The sequence below is a fragment of the Callithrix jacchus genome, chromosome 7 (genome assembly GCF_049354715.1).
Source record: "Callithrix jacchus isolate 240 chromosome 7, calJac240_pri, whole genome shotgun sequence".
Lineage (NCBI taxonomy): Eukaryota > Metazoa > Chordata > Mammalia > Primates > Cebidae > Callithrix > Callithrix jacchus.
In genome coordinates this window covers 88,314,181-88,329,414 of record NC_133508.1, presented here as the reverse complement: position 1 = coordinate 88,329,414, position 15,234 = coordinate 88,314,181, and the positions used below count along the sequence as shown (strand labels likewise).

The following is a 15,234-nucleotide window of genomic DNA, read 5'->3' as shown; positions in this document are numbered from 1 at the left end:
TCCTGACCTCAGATGATCCACCTGCCTTGGCCTCTCTAAGTGCTGGGATAACAGGCGTGAGCCACTGTGCCTGGCCTGATTTTTTTTTTTTTTTTTAATATTCTACCAACCTATGTTTTTTTCCGATTTTAAAAATTGTGGTAAAATACACGTAATAATTTATCATCTTAACCATTTTTTAACTGTACAATTCAGTGGTGTGAAATATATTCATATGACTGGGTATGGTGGCTCACACCTGTATTCCCAGCACTTTGGGAGGCTGAGGCGGATGGATCACCTGAGGTCACGAGTTTGAGACCAGTCTGGCCAACATGGCAAAACCCTGTCTCTGTTAAAAAAACAAAAATTAGCCATGCATGGTGGTGAGTGCCTGTAATCCCAATTACTCAGGAGGCTGAGGCAGGAAAATCGCTTGAACCTGGGAGGTGGAGGTTGCAGTGAGCCGAGATCATACCACTGCACTCCAGCCTGGGCAACAAGAGTGAGACTCCGTCTCAAAAAAAAAACAAAAACAAGAAATATATTCACAGATTTGTGCAACCATCATCACCATTCATTTTCAAGACTCTTTCATCTTTTAAAACTGAAACCTCATAATAATTTAAATAATTCCCCATATTCTAACCCCCCCATTTTCCCCACAGCAGCCACCATTCTATTATACTTTTTATCTCTATGATTTTGACTACTGTAACTATCTCATATAAGCACAATCATGAAATATTTGTCCTTTTATGGCTATTTTATTTCACTTAGCATAATATCCTCAAAGTTCATCTGTGTTGTGGCATGTGTCAGAATTTCCTTCCTTTTTCAGGCTGAATAATAATTCTATTGTACTTACGTACCACATTTTGTTTATCTGTTCATCTGTTGATGGATATTTGGGTTGCTTCCACATTTTAGCTATTATGAATAATGCTACGAACATGAACTTACAGATACCTTTTCAAGACCCTGCTGTCAGTTCTTATGGAGTATATATGCAAAAGTGGAATTGCTGGATCATATGGTAATTGCAGACCTGTTTTTGTGTCAGGGATTCCCTTTGAAAATCTGATGAAGGCTGTTATACCCTGCCCACAGAAAAAAAGAACATGTATGTCTGTGATACCATTTTGCATTTATTTCAAGAGTTCTCAGACACTTAATTATCTGTGGGAAAAATAATTGTTGAGATTTGTCCCATAGAAATAAATTTACTCACTTAAAAGCCAAAAAAAAAAAACTATCTGTGAACCCATTCTTGAGAGCTGTTGCTGTGAAAGTAAAATGCCTCAGTTAGAGAAGTTCTTGGCAGTGGAAAGGGCAAAACATACTAAGAGATTGCTTCAGTCACTTGGATAATGTGGTGGTGGTAAATTATGCTGAGGCAGGAGTTAATATTTTGTCATCTACTAGTTTCCATTTCCTTCCTGTCTCTGTCCTTTTAGCAAGAATATCAGGAAGTTAAAGCCACATCCTGTCAGGCCTGTTTGTTATCCTGGGCCAGTAAGCAGGATAGATAATTAGAATAATAGTTATCAGGCATTGTATTATATATTCTTTATATAAGTGCACTTGTTGAGCTCTTGTAACATCCCTGAAGGGTAAATAACTTTCAGATTTTCAGATGAAGAAATGAACAAGTCTTCATTTCCAAGAAGCTTTCTCTGATTATCTACCTCAGCTCAGAGAATTCTTAGTTTCCTTCTCTCTCAGTAGACTCTTGACTCTGTGATGGGACAGGCCAACTCTTCTTACTTCTAATGAGGCAATATAGTGTAGTATTTCAGAGCATGGGCTTTTTAACCAGATTGCCAGATTGCCTGACATGACTTGGATATATTTAACTCTCTGTACCTCAGTTTCTTTATCTGTAAAATGGGAATATGAATAACCATGTACAATGCTTAATACAGTGCTTATAATAAGTTCTCAATACATGTTAGTATTGATCGTCATCATCCCCAACACCAAGTTCAGCACTTAGAGTACAGGATTTACTCAATAGTTGTTCACTAAATATTGGTTAGAGTAGCTGAATGAACTCTATTTCTCTAGTTGACAAGAGAATGGAACTATGTAGCCAGGTAGCCAGATTTCGTGTTCCTAAATATGTAGACCTCTACTTCAGTCATAAACAAGAACTGATTTTTTCAAAATTTCTAAATCCTAGCATATGATTTGAATTTTAAAAAATTTTATGTTTTTGTTTTTGTTCAGTTCAAATATCACTAGAAACCATTATGTCTGGAGAGTTGCTTATATTATCAAATCTGGAACTCTTTTACTTATACGATCCAACTTGATGTGTTTGTGACACTCTAAAGATCTGTGACCGACACTAAAAGGTCTCTTTTGTGACTTTGCCTTAAGAATGGTGTTACTGTTTAAATAATTGAAGCTCTAGGTTGTGATACGCATTTCTTTGGTCGTAAGGAGACAACCTAACTCCTATTCACATAAAGTGTATAGTTCATCATTTACACCTCTGTTTTGGGAGACTCTCCTTATTTGAAAACCTCCTTGCTAAAATCTGAACCTGTGCTGTCCAGTATAGTAGCCACTAGCTGTGTGGTGATTGAGCCCTTAAAATATGGCTAGTCCAAATTAAGATGTGTTGTTAGTATAAAATATACTGGCTTTCAAAGATTTATAATGAAAAAATAGAATGTAAAGTATCTCGTTAATATTTTTTTATTTTTATTACATTTTGAAATATTAAATTAAAATAAATTTCACTCATTTCTTTTTGCTTTTTAATGTGTGCCTATTAGATCATTTAAAAATCACATAGGCTGGGCATGGTATAATCCCAGCACTTTAGGAGGCCAAGGCAAGAGAATTGCTGAACCCAGGAGTTGAGATCAGCCTGGGAAACAAAGCAAGACCCAGTCTCTATTTAAAAATTAATTAATTAATTAAATACATAATCTATGTGTCTTTTTTTAGACCTGTTCTTTTCTGAGTTAGAATTATTATGCATTTCATTTGCTTTACTATTTTGTGTCTGGTAGCTTGCTAAGCGGCACTTACCTCTTAATACAGCAATAATTTGTTGAGATGTATTACAGTCTGTCTTGGGAAAGGAAAAACATCTACCAAGAAATTTCAACTCCTGGAGGATTTAAGAGTCACAGTCTCCACTGACATACTGGAGTCCTGATTGTTATCACTCCAGGTGCTTTATTATAGCTTTCAAAAAGCCAGTAAATGCTGTACTTTTATATTAGTAAACAGTGTAATGGTAATAATAACAATAGCTGAAATTTATTTAGCACTTACTATGTGCCAGGCATTGCTCTGGAGTCTTTCTAGATGTAACATAAATTAATCTTGCCCATCAACTTTATTATCCCTATTTTGTACTTGAGAAAAACAAGGTTTTGTTTTACATTTCTTTTCTGTTTTTTTTTTAATCTCATTTTGTCATGCTAGATAAATAGAATAAATTATTATGGATTTGTAAAGTAAATTTGTATTTCTGGCTGGGCATGGTAGCTCACCCCTATAATCCCAGCCCTTTGGGAGGCCGAGGCAGGCAGATCACCTGAGGTCAGGAGTTTGAGACCAGCCTGACCAGTAAGGTGAAACCCCGTCTCTACTAAAAATACAAAAATTAGCCGGGCATGGTGGTGCATACCTGTAATTCCAGCTTCTCCGGAGGTTGAGACAGGAGAATCACTTGAACTTTGGAGGCGGAGGTTGTAGTGAGCCAAGATTGTGCCACTGCACTCTAGCCTGAGCAACAGAGCAAGACCCAGTCTCAAAAAGAAAAAAATTGTATTCCTTTTTTGAAAAATGAACTGTCTAATTTTGGGTCCTGCCACTAAGAGGGTATGCTTTGTCACACCCCAAAGTTTCTATTTTTTTCTGATTCTAGTTAGGCTCTCTTTTCAGTGACTTATGCCCATAAATATATTCTCTTATTTTTAAAAATAAAATTATTAAAAACAGCCAGTCTCTCAGAACTAAGTAAGAACATTAGTTATTCCCATAGTGACATGGTTATTCCCACGGTTTTATAGCATTTATCTTAAATTTTTATAATTAATGGCTATTAGTTTTCCCCAGCAAACTATAAATAGGGGCCCAACTACAATCTTGTTTGGAATACAGTAGACCTTCAATAAATATTTGTTGAAAGAATGAAGTAATACATATCACATAAAGATTATATAAATTTTTTTTTTTTGAGACGGAGTTTTGCTCTTGTTACCCAGGCTGGAGTGCAATGGTGCGATCTCGGCTCACCGCAACTCTGCCTCCTGGGTTCAGGCAATTCTCCTGCCTCAGCCTTCCGAGTAGCTGGGATTACAGGCATGCGCCACCATGCCCAGCTAATTTTTTGTATTTTTAGTTGAGACGGGGTTTCACCACGTTGACCAGGATGGTCTGGATCTCTCGACCTCGTGATCTACCCGTCTCGGCCTTCCAAAGTGCTGGGATTACAGGCTTGAGCCACCGTGCCCGGCCCAGATTATATAATTAAGGCAAGTTTTATTTATCTTTTTTATTTTTATTTTTGAGATAGGGTTAGGCTCTGCTACCCAGGCTGGAGTGCAGTGGCATGATCATGGCTCACTTCAGCCTTGACCTCCCAGGCTTAAGCAGTCCTCCCATCTTAGCCTCCTGAGTAGCTGGGACTGCAGGCATGTTCCACCATACCCAGCTAATTAAAAAAAAAAAATGATAGAGAGGGGTATCTCACTGTATTACCCAGCATGATCTAAAACTCCTGGTTCAAGTAGTCCTCCCACTTAAGCCTCCCAAAAGTGTTGGGATTACAGGTGTGAACCACTGTGCCTGGCAAAGGCAACTTTTAGAGTAATTAAAAACTTAAGGTAAAAATAAATGTCTTTGCCCTCAAACTTTAACTTAAGCTTTTGTGGACTGTGAATTCTTGTTTTTTTTTTTTTTTTTTTTTTGAGATGGAGTCTTGCTCTGTCACCCAGGCAGGAGTGCAGTGACAATCTTGGCTCACTGCAACCTCCACCTCCCAGGTTCATCGATTCTCCTGCCTCAGTCTCTCAAGTAGCAGGGATTACAGGCGTGCGCCACCACACCCGGTTGATTTTTGTATTTTTAGTAGAGACAGGGTTTCACCATGTTGGCCAGGCTGATCTTGAACTCCTGACCTCAAGTGATCCACCCACCTTGGCCTCCCAAAGTGTGGGATTAAAAACATGAACTGTCTAATTTTGGGTCCTGCCTCTAAGGGATTCACCATTTCCTGCATATTAAGTCTTTCTTGGCTAAGAACGATGGCTTATGCCTGTAATCCCAGCAGTTTGGGAGGCTGAGGCGGGCAGATCACCTGAGGCCAGGAGTTCAAGACCAGCTTGGCCAATAAGGTGAAACCCCATCTCTACTAAAAGTACAAAATTTAGCTGGGTGTGGTGGTGCGTGCCTGTAATCCGAGCTACTCTGGAGGCTGAGGCAGAAGAATCGCTTGAACCCAGGAGGTTCAAGCAGTGAACCAAGATCTCACCAGAGTCTGGGCTTTAGCACAAGACTTTGTCTCAAAAAAAAGAAACAACAACAGTAAAAGCTTGTCTTTACCTAGTACAGAAGTTATTTTATAATCTTATTCTGATCTACCATTTCAGTGTTGTTTAACCACACATGAACCCTCCATCTTAGGTAAGTTGGTGTGTCTAGAATTTTCTCATCTCTCTACTTTCTTTTTCATTAATTTTTTGTTGTCATAAAATATACATAACATAAAATTTACCACTTTAAAATTTTAACCACTTTAAGTGTACAGTTAATGACACTGAATTGTACAGTTAGTGGTTAAAAAATATAAGTGGTAAATTTTAATTTAAAAATTTTATTTTTAGAAGGGACAGGGTTTCACTGTGTTGGCCAGGATGGTCTCAATGTCCTGACTTCATGATCCACCCCCCTCAGCCTCCCAAGGTGCTATGCTAGGATTACATGCGTGAGCCACCGCGCCCAGCTGGGAATTTAAAATTTTTTAAATGTACTTAATCTCATTAAATACATTCACAGAAATTGTGCAGCCATTACTGCTATAAATCTCCAAAACTTTATCATCTTAAACTGAACAATCTAATTGGAATTGATACCAACTTACTTCAGTCCCATACATAACTGTGCTCCTGGCCAGGTGTGGTGGCTCACGCCGGTAATCCCAGCAATTTGGGAAGCCAAGGTGGGAGGATTGCTTGAGGTCATGGAGACATAGTGAGACCTTGTCTCTGTAAAAAATAAAATTAGCTGCCTGTGGTGGTGCACACCTTAAGTCCTAGCTACTGGAAAGGCTGAGGCAAGAGGAGTGCCTGAGGCCAGGAGTTCAAGGCTGTAATGAGCTATGATCACACCAATGCACTCCAGCTGGGAAACAGAGAGACTCTATCTTTAAAGACACAAAGGAAACTCTGCTCCTATACAGCTCCATTCACCCACCCCCCAACTTTTTTTTTTTTTGAGATGGAGTCTCACTTTGATGTCCAGCTGGAGTGCAGGGGTGCAATCTTGGCTCACTGCAACCTGTGCTTCCTGGGCACAGTGATTCTCCTACCTCAGCCTTCCATGTAGCTAGGGCTACAAGCACCTGCCACCACACCCAGCTAATTTTTGTATTTTTAGTAGAGATGGGGTTTTACCATGTTGGCCAGTGTAGTCTTGAACTCCTGACCTCAGATGATCCACCCAACAGCCTCCCAAAGTGCTGGGATTACAGGAGTGAGCCACTGCACCTGGCCCATTCTCCCCCCATTATATTATTGATGTCACAAACTGTATCCTTATACATTATATATCTACTAACATTCTTTTTTTTTTTTTTGAGATGGAGTTTTGCTCTTGTTGCCCAGGCTGGAGTGCAATGGCGCAATCTTGGCTCACTACAACCTCTGCCTCCCTAGTTCAAGCAATTCTCCTGCCTCAGCCTCCCAGGTAGCTGGGATTACAGGCATGTGCCACCACACCTGGGTAATTTTTTATATTTTTAGTAGAGTGGGGTTTCTCCATGTTGATCAGAGTGGTCTCGAACTCCTGACCTCGTGATCCACCCGCCTCAGCCTCCCGAAGTGCTGGGATTACAGGCACGAGCCACCTCATCTGGCCATCTAACAGATTCATAAATTCTTTTTTATTTATTTGTCACTTAAATTCTATAGAAAGTATAAAGTAGAGTTGTAAACCAAAATTACAGTAATACTGGTTTTTATATTTGCCCATGTATTTACCTTTACTGGAGATCTTTTTATCTTCATATGGCTTTCAGTTACTATCTAGCATCCTTTCATTTCAACCTGAGGGATTCCCTTTAGCATTTCTTATAGGGCAGATCTAGAAGTAATGAACTCCCTCAGCCTTTGTTTGTCTGGGAATATTTTGATTTCTCCCTCATTTTCTGAAGTACAGTTTTGTTGGGTATAGAATTCTCAGTTGACAGGTTTTTTTCTTCTAGCATTTTAAATGTATCATTTCATTGCTTTCTGACCTTCAAGTTTCTGCTGAGAAATCCATTGTTAATCTTATTAAGGATTGATTCTATATCACAAATTGACAAGTTGTTTTTCTTCTTGCTTGCTGTTTTCAAGATTGTTTTAACAGTTTGATTATGTGTCAGTGTAACTCTTTGTGTTTGTCCTACTTGTAGTTCATTGAGCTTTCTAGATTTGTAGATGCAGATCTTTTATCAAATTTGAGGAGTTTTCTTCTTAGTTTCTTCTTAGTCTACTTCTTACTGCTGTTTTGCCAACATCTTCTGTGGGTTTTTTGTTTGTTTGTTTGTTTTTTGTTTTTTTGGAGACAGAGTCTTGCTCTTTCACCAGACTGGAGCGCAGTGGCACCGTCTCAACTCACTGCAACCTCTGACTCCCTGGTTCAAGTGATTCTCCTGCCTCAGCCTCCTGAGTAGCTCAGATTATAGGCATACGCCACCACACCCAGCTAATTTTTGTATTTTTAGCAGAGATGGGGGTTTCATCATGTTGGCCAGGATGGTCTCTATCTCCTGACCTTTTGATCCGCCCATCTGAGCCTCCCAAAGTGCTGGGATTACAGGCATGAGCCACCACGCCCATCCTCTGTGTTTTCTTATATAAACTCTATCTCTAGTTGAAATGCCGTTTTCTTACCTGATGTCTACTCTTTCTTTCAATGCTTCCCTGAAGTCTCTCACCTCTTTCACACAGTATTCTCAGACTGGAGTAATTTATATTGATAAACATGACACTATTATCTACACACCTCACTTGGCAATTGATCATCCTGCCTTCAGGCCTTTTCTAACCTTTTTCAGGGAGAGTCAAGTTCCCATTCTCTATATTCCCATAGCACTCTTACCTATCTCACAGTGCTTACCTGTTGTAGCAGCTAGTATACTGCATTGTAATTACCTCTTTATGTTCGTCTTCCTAACTTCTCACACCAGGTGTGTGTTCACATACACTGAATTAAGAGCTTAATGGCAGGTGCCTATCTCACTGTTTTTATGTATCCCTAAAGTATAGCACAGTGACAAGTATGTAATAGGATTCAGTATATGCTTGTTGACTCAGTAGATAAGTTACATAGTGGTATATTCGATTTTATTGTGTATTTTCTCTTTTGCTCTTTATAGCAGTCCCATATATGGTTTGTAAAGTAGATATTCATTTTATAGATGCAGAAACTAGAACTTATAAAATGAGTTTGTTGGTGTTTATTCAGCATATATATAAACCAGATGTGTTGGCATAAATTATATAACCCTGTATGCAATTGTGAGATACAGGTCTTTTTACCCCTCTTTGAAGAGAAGAAAATGGAGGCTTAAAAAATATGAAATGACATACCTAGCCGGAGCTGGTTTAGGCAAAAAGAAGAATTTGATGACCCCGTATAATTGGAAGAGTAAAGGTGTAGGTGGGTGGGGAGGAGGGTTAGAAAGAGAACAAATAGGATATGTATATAAGTATATGTATGTAGAGAGAGAGGGAGACAATGAGATTTATTTTAAGAAATTTTTAAAGATTATGGGAGCTGGCAAGTCTGACATCTATAGGACAGGCTGGCAGGCTGGAGACCCAGTGAAGAGTTAATGTTGCCTCTCAAGTTTAAAGACAGTCTGAGATAGAATTCCTTATTCTTTGGGGAACCTTTTCTTTCTCTTAATGCCTTCAAGTGATTGGGTGTTGTCCATCTCCATTATTGAGGATAATCTGCTTTACTCAAATCTACTGAGTTAAATGTTAATCTCACCTAAAACATACCTTCATGTTAACATCTAGGGTCATGTTTGTCCAAATATCTGGGTACTGTAGCCTAGCCAAATTAACCTATAAAATGAAGTGTGACAGGAGCCAGGACTTACTACCTAGAATGCTAGCTTCTGTAATTTGTTATTATTATTGATAGTAGATATGGTAGTGGTAATAATACTTTATCAGTTCCAAATAAAGGCATCCTAGATAAAGATTCTGACTGCTTCGGCATTGGTTACAGGCTCATTCTTGAATAAATCTCTGTGATTGTGGGGTAGGGTCCTTTGACTGATTAAGCTTCAACCAGGAGCCAATTTCTTGCCAATCGTTGCTCACAGAGGTGGCATCTTCTGTTTGAACTATATGAGTAGAAAGACATTAGAAGAGGCAGAAAGAGGAGCAATTTCCTAAAAGGATTGCTAAATCCTAGAAGGAGAGAGGGTCAGCCAGAACAAATAGCTGTTACAACAGTGATATAAGGTGACTTATGATAGAGTTAGTATTTTAGTATTTCGGAGCCTACTTTTCTCCAAATCTAAGGGTTTCAAAATCATATAGTGACTTTCTAAAAATAGAGAGTAGATTATTTTGAATGATAATCAGATAAGATTTTGGGGGCAGAAATTTTAGTGTTGACAGTATTCATTCTGTAACTACAGTAGATCAATGTTTTCTAATCTTTTTTTATTTTTTATTATTTTTTTAAAGACAGGGTTTTACCATGTTGGCCAGGCCAGTCTTGAACTCCCAACCTCAGGTGATCTACCTGCCGTGGCCTCCCAAAGTGCTGAGATTACAGGTGTGAGCCAATGCGCCCAGCCTCTAACCTTTTTTATAACTCATACTTTTTAACAAATTTAAAAACTACTTGCACCATTATTTAAAATTTTAAGTAATGTTAATATTTAGGCTCAATATTAATTACTTGACATCTTACATATTTCGCCTTGCAAATCCTGAGATGATAGAGATGTTAACACCCACATGTGAAAAATAAGACAAGGGCTCTGAAAGGTTAAGTGACCTAATCAAAGTGAGAACAACTATTTCTCAGAAGAGCTAGATTAGAATCCAGGTCTCTAGTTTTTTGTTCTATTTTTTTGCTCTCTGTAAGACCCAGATGCCTTACTCAAGACTATCTAATGAGAATAACATGCTTTTCTCCGTTTGCTTGTGAGAAAGATTGGCAGTTAAGCTACTTAGTGATACCATTTTTATGGTTAAATGTGCTCCAAGCAAATTTTTATAACTAAGTTTCAGAATTGAAAAATACAGCTTTGTGAGTTTTCACAGCTTTCTAGTTTCTGATGATTTTTGGTTTTTAATGTTTTCTTGTTACAAAACAGTGGATGTTTAGGGAAAAAAAAGACATAAACCTGTGTATCTGGGAAGGACTTTGAAGATGATTTAATCTTGGATTTGATAATATTAGAATTGCATCAAAAACTAAGAGAGCTGGTTACTCCCTACTCCTAGTACATAGAGTCTAGGAAATTTGAAGTGGATTGCATAGACTCAAGGTCCCTCAGCCTAACTGTCCTTGTGAATAACTTTTGACCACTTTATATTAGATTTATGTATTTATCAACCTTAGGCTTCTGAAAGCCTAGCTTGTGATTTGCCTTGCTTGATGGTTCAGATTCACTTCTTCATGGAATCAGAACTGTGAGCCTTTGGAATACCAGGGAGCTTTATTCCTTGCTTGTTCTTTATAGCTTTGGTACTTGTGGATTCCTCAGGATGTGCAAGCATCTTGAGAACGAAAAGAATGAGAAAGAAAGTCTAAAATAGAGAATGAGTAGGATCATTTCATTTCCCTTTTCTGGAAATTACTAAGGTGAAGGCAGTAGCTTTTCCTGTCATGACATCCAAGATGAGGATGAGTGGTGGTTTGGGCAAAATGTTCACACACCTTTTTTTTTTTTTTTTTTTTTGAGACAGAGTCTGACTCTGTTGCCTAGGCTGGAGTGCAATGGCGCCATCTCTGCTCACTGCAGCCTCTGCCTTCTGTGTTCAAGTGATCCTCCCCCTCAGCCTCCCCAGTAGCTGGGACTACAAGTGTCCACTACCACACTCAGATAATTTTTGTATTTTTTGTAGATACAGGGTTTTACCAAGTTGGTCTCGAACTACTGACCTCAAGTGATCATCCACCTTGGCCTCCCACAGTGCTGGAATTACAGGTGTGAGCTACCACGCCCAGCCTCACGCACCTATTTTTGAAATAATGTCTTATATCTGTCTTATCCACATATATTGGTGGGCTCCTTGACAAGTTGCATATTAATATTACTTTTTATTGTGGCACAGATCCTTAAAGGGAAGTGTTTTTCAATTACTAGTGTAAAAAATAATGCTTGTATTGATTATGTGTCCATCACCTGTAGAAAAATATACATGTTCAAAACTGGGGAGAAAGTAAGAAATATGGTCAGGCATCCTAAGTGCACCTAATATGTGGTTAGATATTTTTATTTGCCTGAAATGAGAAGAATAGTTATAAAGGTTCAGTGTCATTGCAAGACAACAGAATAACAACTGAGCATCTCTGAAACTATAAAGAAGGTCAGTGAGAAAATTATTTGATTTTTAGTCTGATTTACAGAACAGGTTTTCAGTCATAATTTTTTTAATAGAAGGTGATATAATCGAACATTTAAATTTTTAAAATTTTCTGTTTAGTACTATATATTATACCATTTGGTTGTGATAATAAAAGAAATATTATAAGACCAGCGTTTTGTTAGGTAAAACAAAAGTTAAATTTAATTGGCTGGGCGCAATGGCTCACACCTATAATCCCAGCACTCTGGGGGGCCAAAGCAGGTGGATCACAAGGTCAGGAGATTGAGACCATCCTGGCTAACATGGTGAAACCCTGTCTACTAAAAATACAAAAATTAACCGTGTGTGGTGGCGTGCACCTGTGATCCTAGTTACTTGGGAGGCTGAGGCAGGAGAATCACTTGAACCTGGGAGGTGGAGGTTGCAGTGAGCCGAGATCGTACCACTACACTCCAGCCTGGTGACAGAGTGAGACACTGTCTTAAAAAAAAAAAAAAAAAAAAAAAAGGCAAATTTGATTGATCTTCATACTAAGACGAATTAATGCCTAAAGATCTCTATGTTTTTTTTTAGTTGGAAATGATCATCAGGATATGTTTAGAGATAACATCATCCTTTCCTCCCCTTCCCCTTCTTCCTCCATAGACCCCAAATTATGAAGAGAAATGTGTACTCCTCAAGCTTCCTCCATTTTACCAAAACATAGACTGTGCTGTTTAGAGCTGAGTCCTTTGTAATCTGTTTTGGATTTTCACCAAATGAGTTTCCTTCCTTTGCTCTCCCATCCTTCTGTCTTGGCCACTTTGAGTCAGCTCACTGCCTTCTTGTAGCCCTGTTTTCCTGCATGCACACTTGATCTGAGCAGACACTGTCAGTGACAGCAGTTAGCAGTAGAGCAGAAAGAATTCAGTACAAATGTGTGTGCTGCTGACCTATGACAGTGTAATGTTTTATATTTTTGTTATTAACCACTTTCAGAAACTAGGAGCTGAGTTGATACTCACCTTGTATGGAATGCCTCTGAGAATTTGGGATGGGGGAGGGTGCTAGATTTCATGTGACTTATCTCTAACATGCTGCAGCAAGACTGAAAACCTTCATCTGTTCACATAAGGAGGAATGAAAGTTTCCAAGATTGAGCTTGCAGAATTTGATGGGTATTTTCAGATTTATTTCCCTTGTGTTTTTCTATTTATTGATTTTGCTTAATTTGATATAAGGGTTGGAAGTCGGGGGTGGCCTCTGCATAATAAATAGGTTGAGATATGGAAGGATCGGGCTGCAACAATGATTCGCATGGTAAGGGACTGTTTAAAATCTCTATGACATCGACATCGAGACCCACATTGCAACCCATCTGACAGATGGTTAGTGAGTTCCTTGGCCATCTCCAATGTTTAAAAGTAACAGTGTACAAATAGCTTTATTTGTATACCTTCTTCCATACACATCTTAAGAACATTGTGCCTACATATCCAAAACAGTTGATTTTTGTCTACATTTAAAATCTTACCTGAAAAAAGGGTGAGAAATATAAATGAAGCATGCAGTTGTCCCTTAAGTACCTGTTTTGGTATAATTTTCTCACTTGCCTTTATGCTGGAGCTAAATGGAGCCTGAGCTTAAATTTTGGGTTATGTCCGAGATGGAAACTGAAACGTAGTCTTGAAGCTCAAAGGAGAAACTTGGCTATTCCAATCTGGAGGACTTGTTAAATGCTATCTTCCCTTCTCCATGTTGCCATCTTTTTTTTACTTTTCCCCCAACCCCAGAAATGTACCACTGCAGAATTCTTTGGGCTTTTTCTCTGATTTTGTAGAAAAGAAAGTAAAGGGAGGTAGGGTGTGTGTGCCGGCACATGTGATTTCCATACAAATATAAATGGGCAGTTAAATTTGTTACATCAAAACAAACAGCTTTATTTTGCAATTCTGAATCTAAGGTTCCTTGGGATTTATTCACAGCAATTTAGGTCTGATTAAAGCATACAAGAATTTAGGTAATGATGTTTCAAAGTAAAAGTGAAGCCCAGCATGTTTGATTTGAAGAGTAAAAGAGATAAATGCTGATGTAGTTCTTTTTTTTACTTTACATATATTGTTTTGTATATTTGATCAATCGAATTTGATATGTGGTCCTAAAATAGCTTTTTTGAGATGTTGTATTTGATAAGAGCAAATTGTCTGTGTATTTCCATTTTCTCTGTTGTTTCATTCTAAAATTGATGCACACCAGTGATTTAAGAGGAAATTAACACTTCAGTAAATGTCTTTTTCCTCAATATTGTTGACTGTTTCTATTAGCCATTTTCATTTAATTTGACAGTGATACCTAAGGGTTAACCTTACAGAGCTGATGCAACCCCTCCTTTTCTTCACCAGCAATTTTCATTGGACACTATTTCCATAGCAACAGTGACATCAGTGAAACCTGAGTGTTTCATTGATTATTTTTCTCCTCTTCCTTTTTTAATCTATTCTCTTTTCACCACATTTTAGTGAGAAAGCAATTTTTTTTACAAACGGAGCTTATATTGATTTTTATTCCATAAATAATTAAAAGAGGGTAGAAAAATCTGCCCTTCATTTAAAAATTGAATGTTTCACTATGTATTTAAAAAGCGATTCAGGATTAGGAGGATGGATAACCATACCAGCTGTAGCTGATGTTCTAAAATATTCTTGCATTGTTTGCTGGTCTTCTAGGGAAAAGAATAATGTGGAACAGGACCTTAAGGAGAAAGAAGATACTATTAAACAGAGGACAAGTGAGGTTCAGGTAAGTGAACCATAAAATATAGTGTTCCATTTCTGATTTAGGACTATTCATTTTAAATGTATATGGTTATTTAATATTTGCTGGATGTGGTATTAGGTCAAGGGAATACCTAATGTTTATATGATATGAATGTTTATCTTTTGTAAGATGATTATTCCTTGTTTGGAATTCTGGCCTGCAAAGATTATACTGCGATGAGAAAGCAGTATTTTTCAGCATAGATTTCTAGTTTTGAAAGTATTTTTTAAATGATACTCACCTGCATATTACATCATTAAAGGTGTAAGTTTGCATGCCTTCCAATGTTAATATTATTGCATCAGTAAAATTAGAGTGAGACTATCATCTCATCATTATCATCAAAAACCAAAGTGCTTTTTCATGCATGTGAGATTTTTATTAGCTAGGAGACCCAGAATGTTAAAGGACTGTTTCTCATAATACTGGTAGGGTGGGAGATGATATAGAACAATTTAAAGTAGTATTTTATGAGTAGCTTAGTAACCAGCATATCTTAAACTTTGGCATAAAGAGCTTTAATTCATTTTCATTAGGTGTTGTGTTAAATAGTTTCATTTTACAAAGAGAAAAGATGGTAAAACCTCAGTTTCTGTTTGGGAAATGTTAAAAGTAAGGGGGTGGCAGTGTTTCTAACATTAGAAATAGAGAAAACTGAGCAGTGCTT

The 15,234-nt window shown here is 37.9% G+C and overlaps 1 protein-coding gene across 37 annotated transcripts in view; it reads left to right on the top strand.

Moving 5' to 3' along the window:
• EPS15 (epidermal growth factor receptor pathway substrate 15) overlaps nucleotides 1-15,234 on the top strand; it is a 185,398-nt gene that overhangs the window by 89,757 nt on the left and 80,407 nt on the right. For all 37 annotated transcript variants that reach the window (XR_013520058.1, XR_013520057.1, XR_013520055.1 and 34 more), the window contains one exon: nucleotides 14,477-14,549. Coding sequence is in view for 31 of the 37 variants with exons in the window: in XM_078331704.1 (XP_078187830.1) it covers nucleotides 14,477-14,549 (73 nt within the window). In the remaining 6 variants the exon portion in view is untranslated. The remainder of the gene's footprint in view (nucleotides 1-14,476; nucleotides 14,550-15,234) is intronic.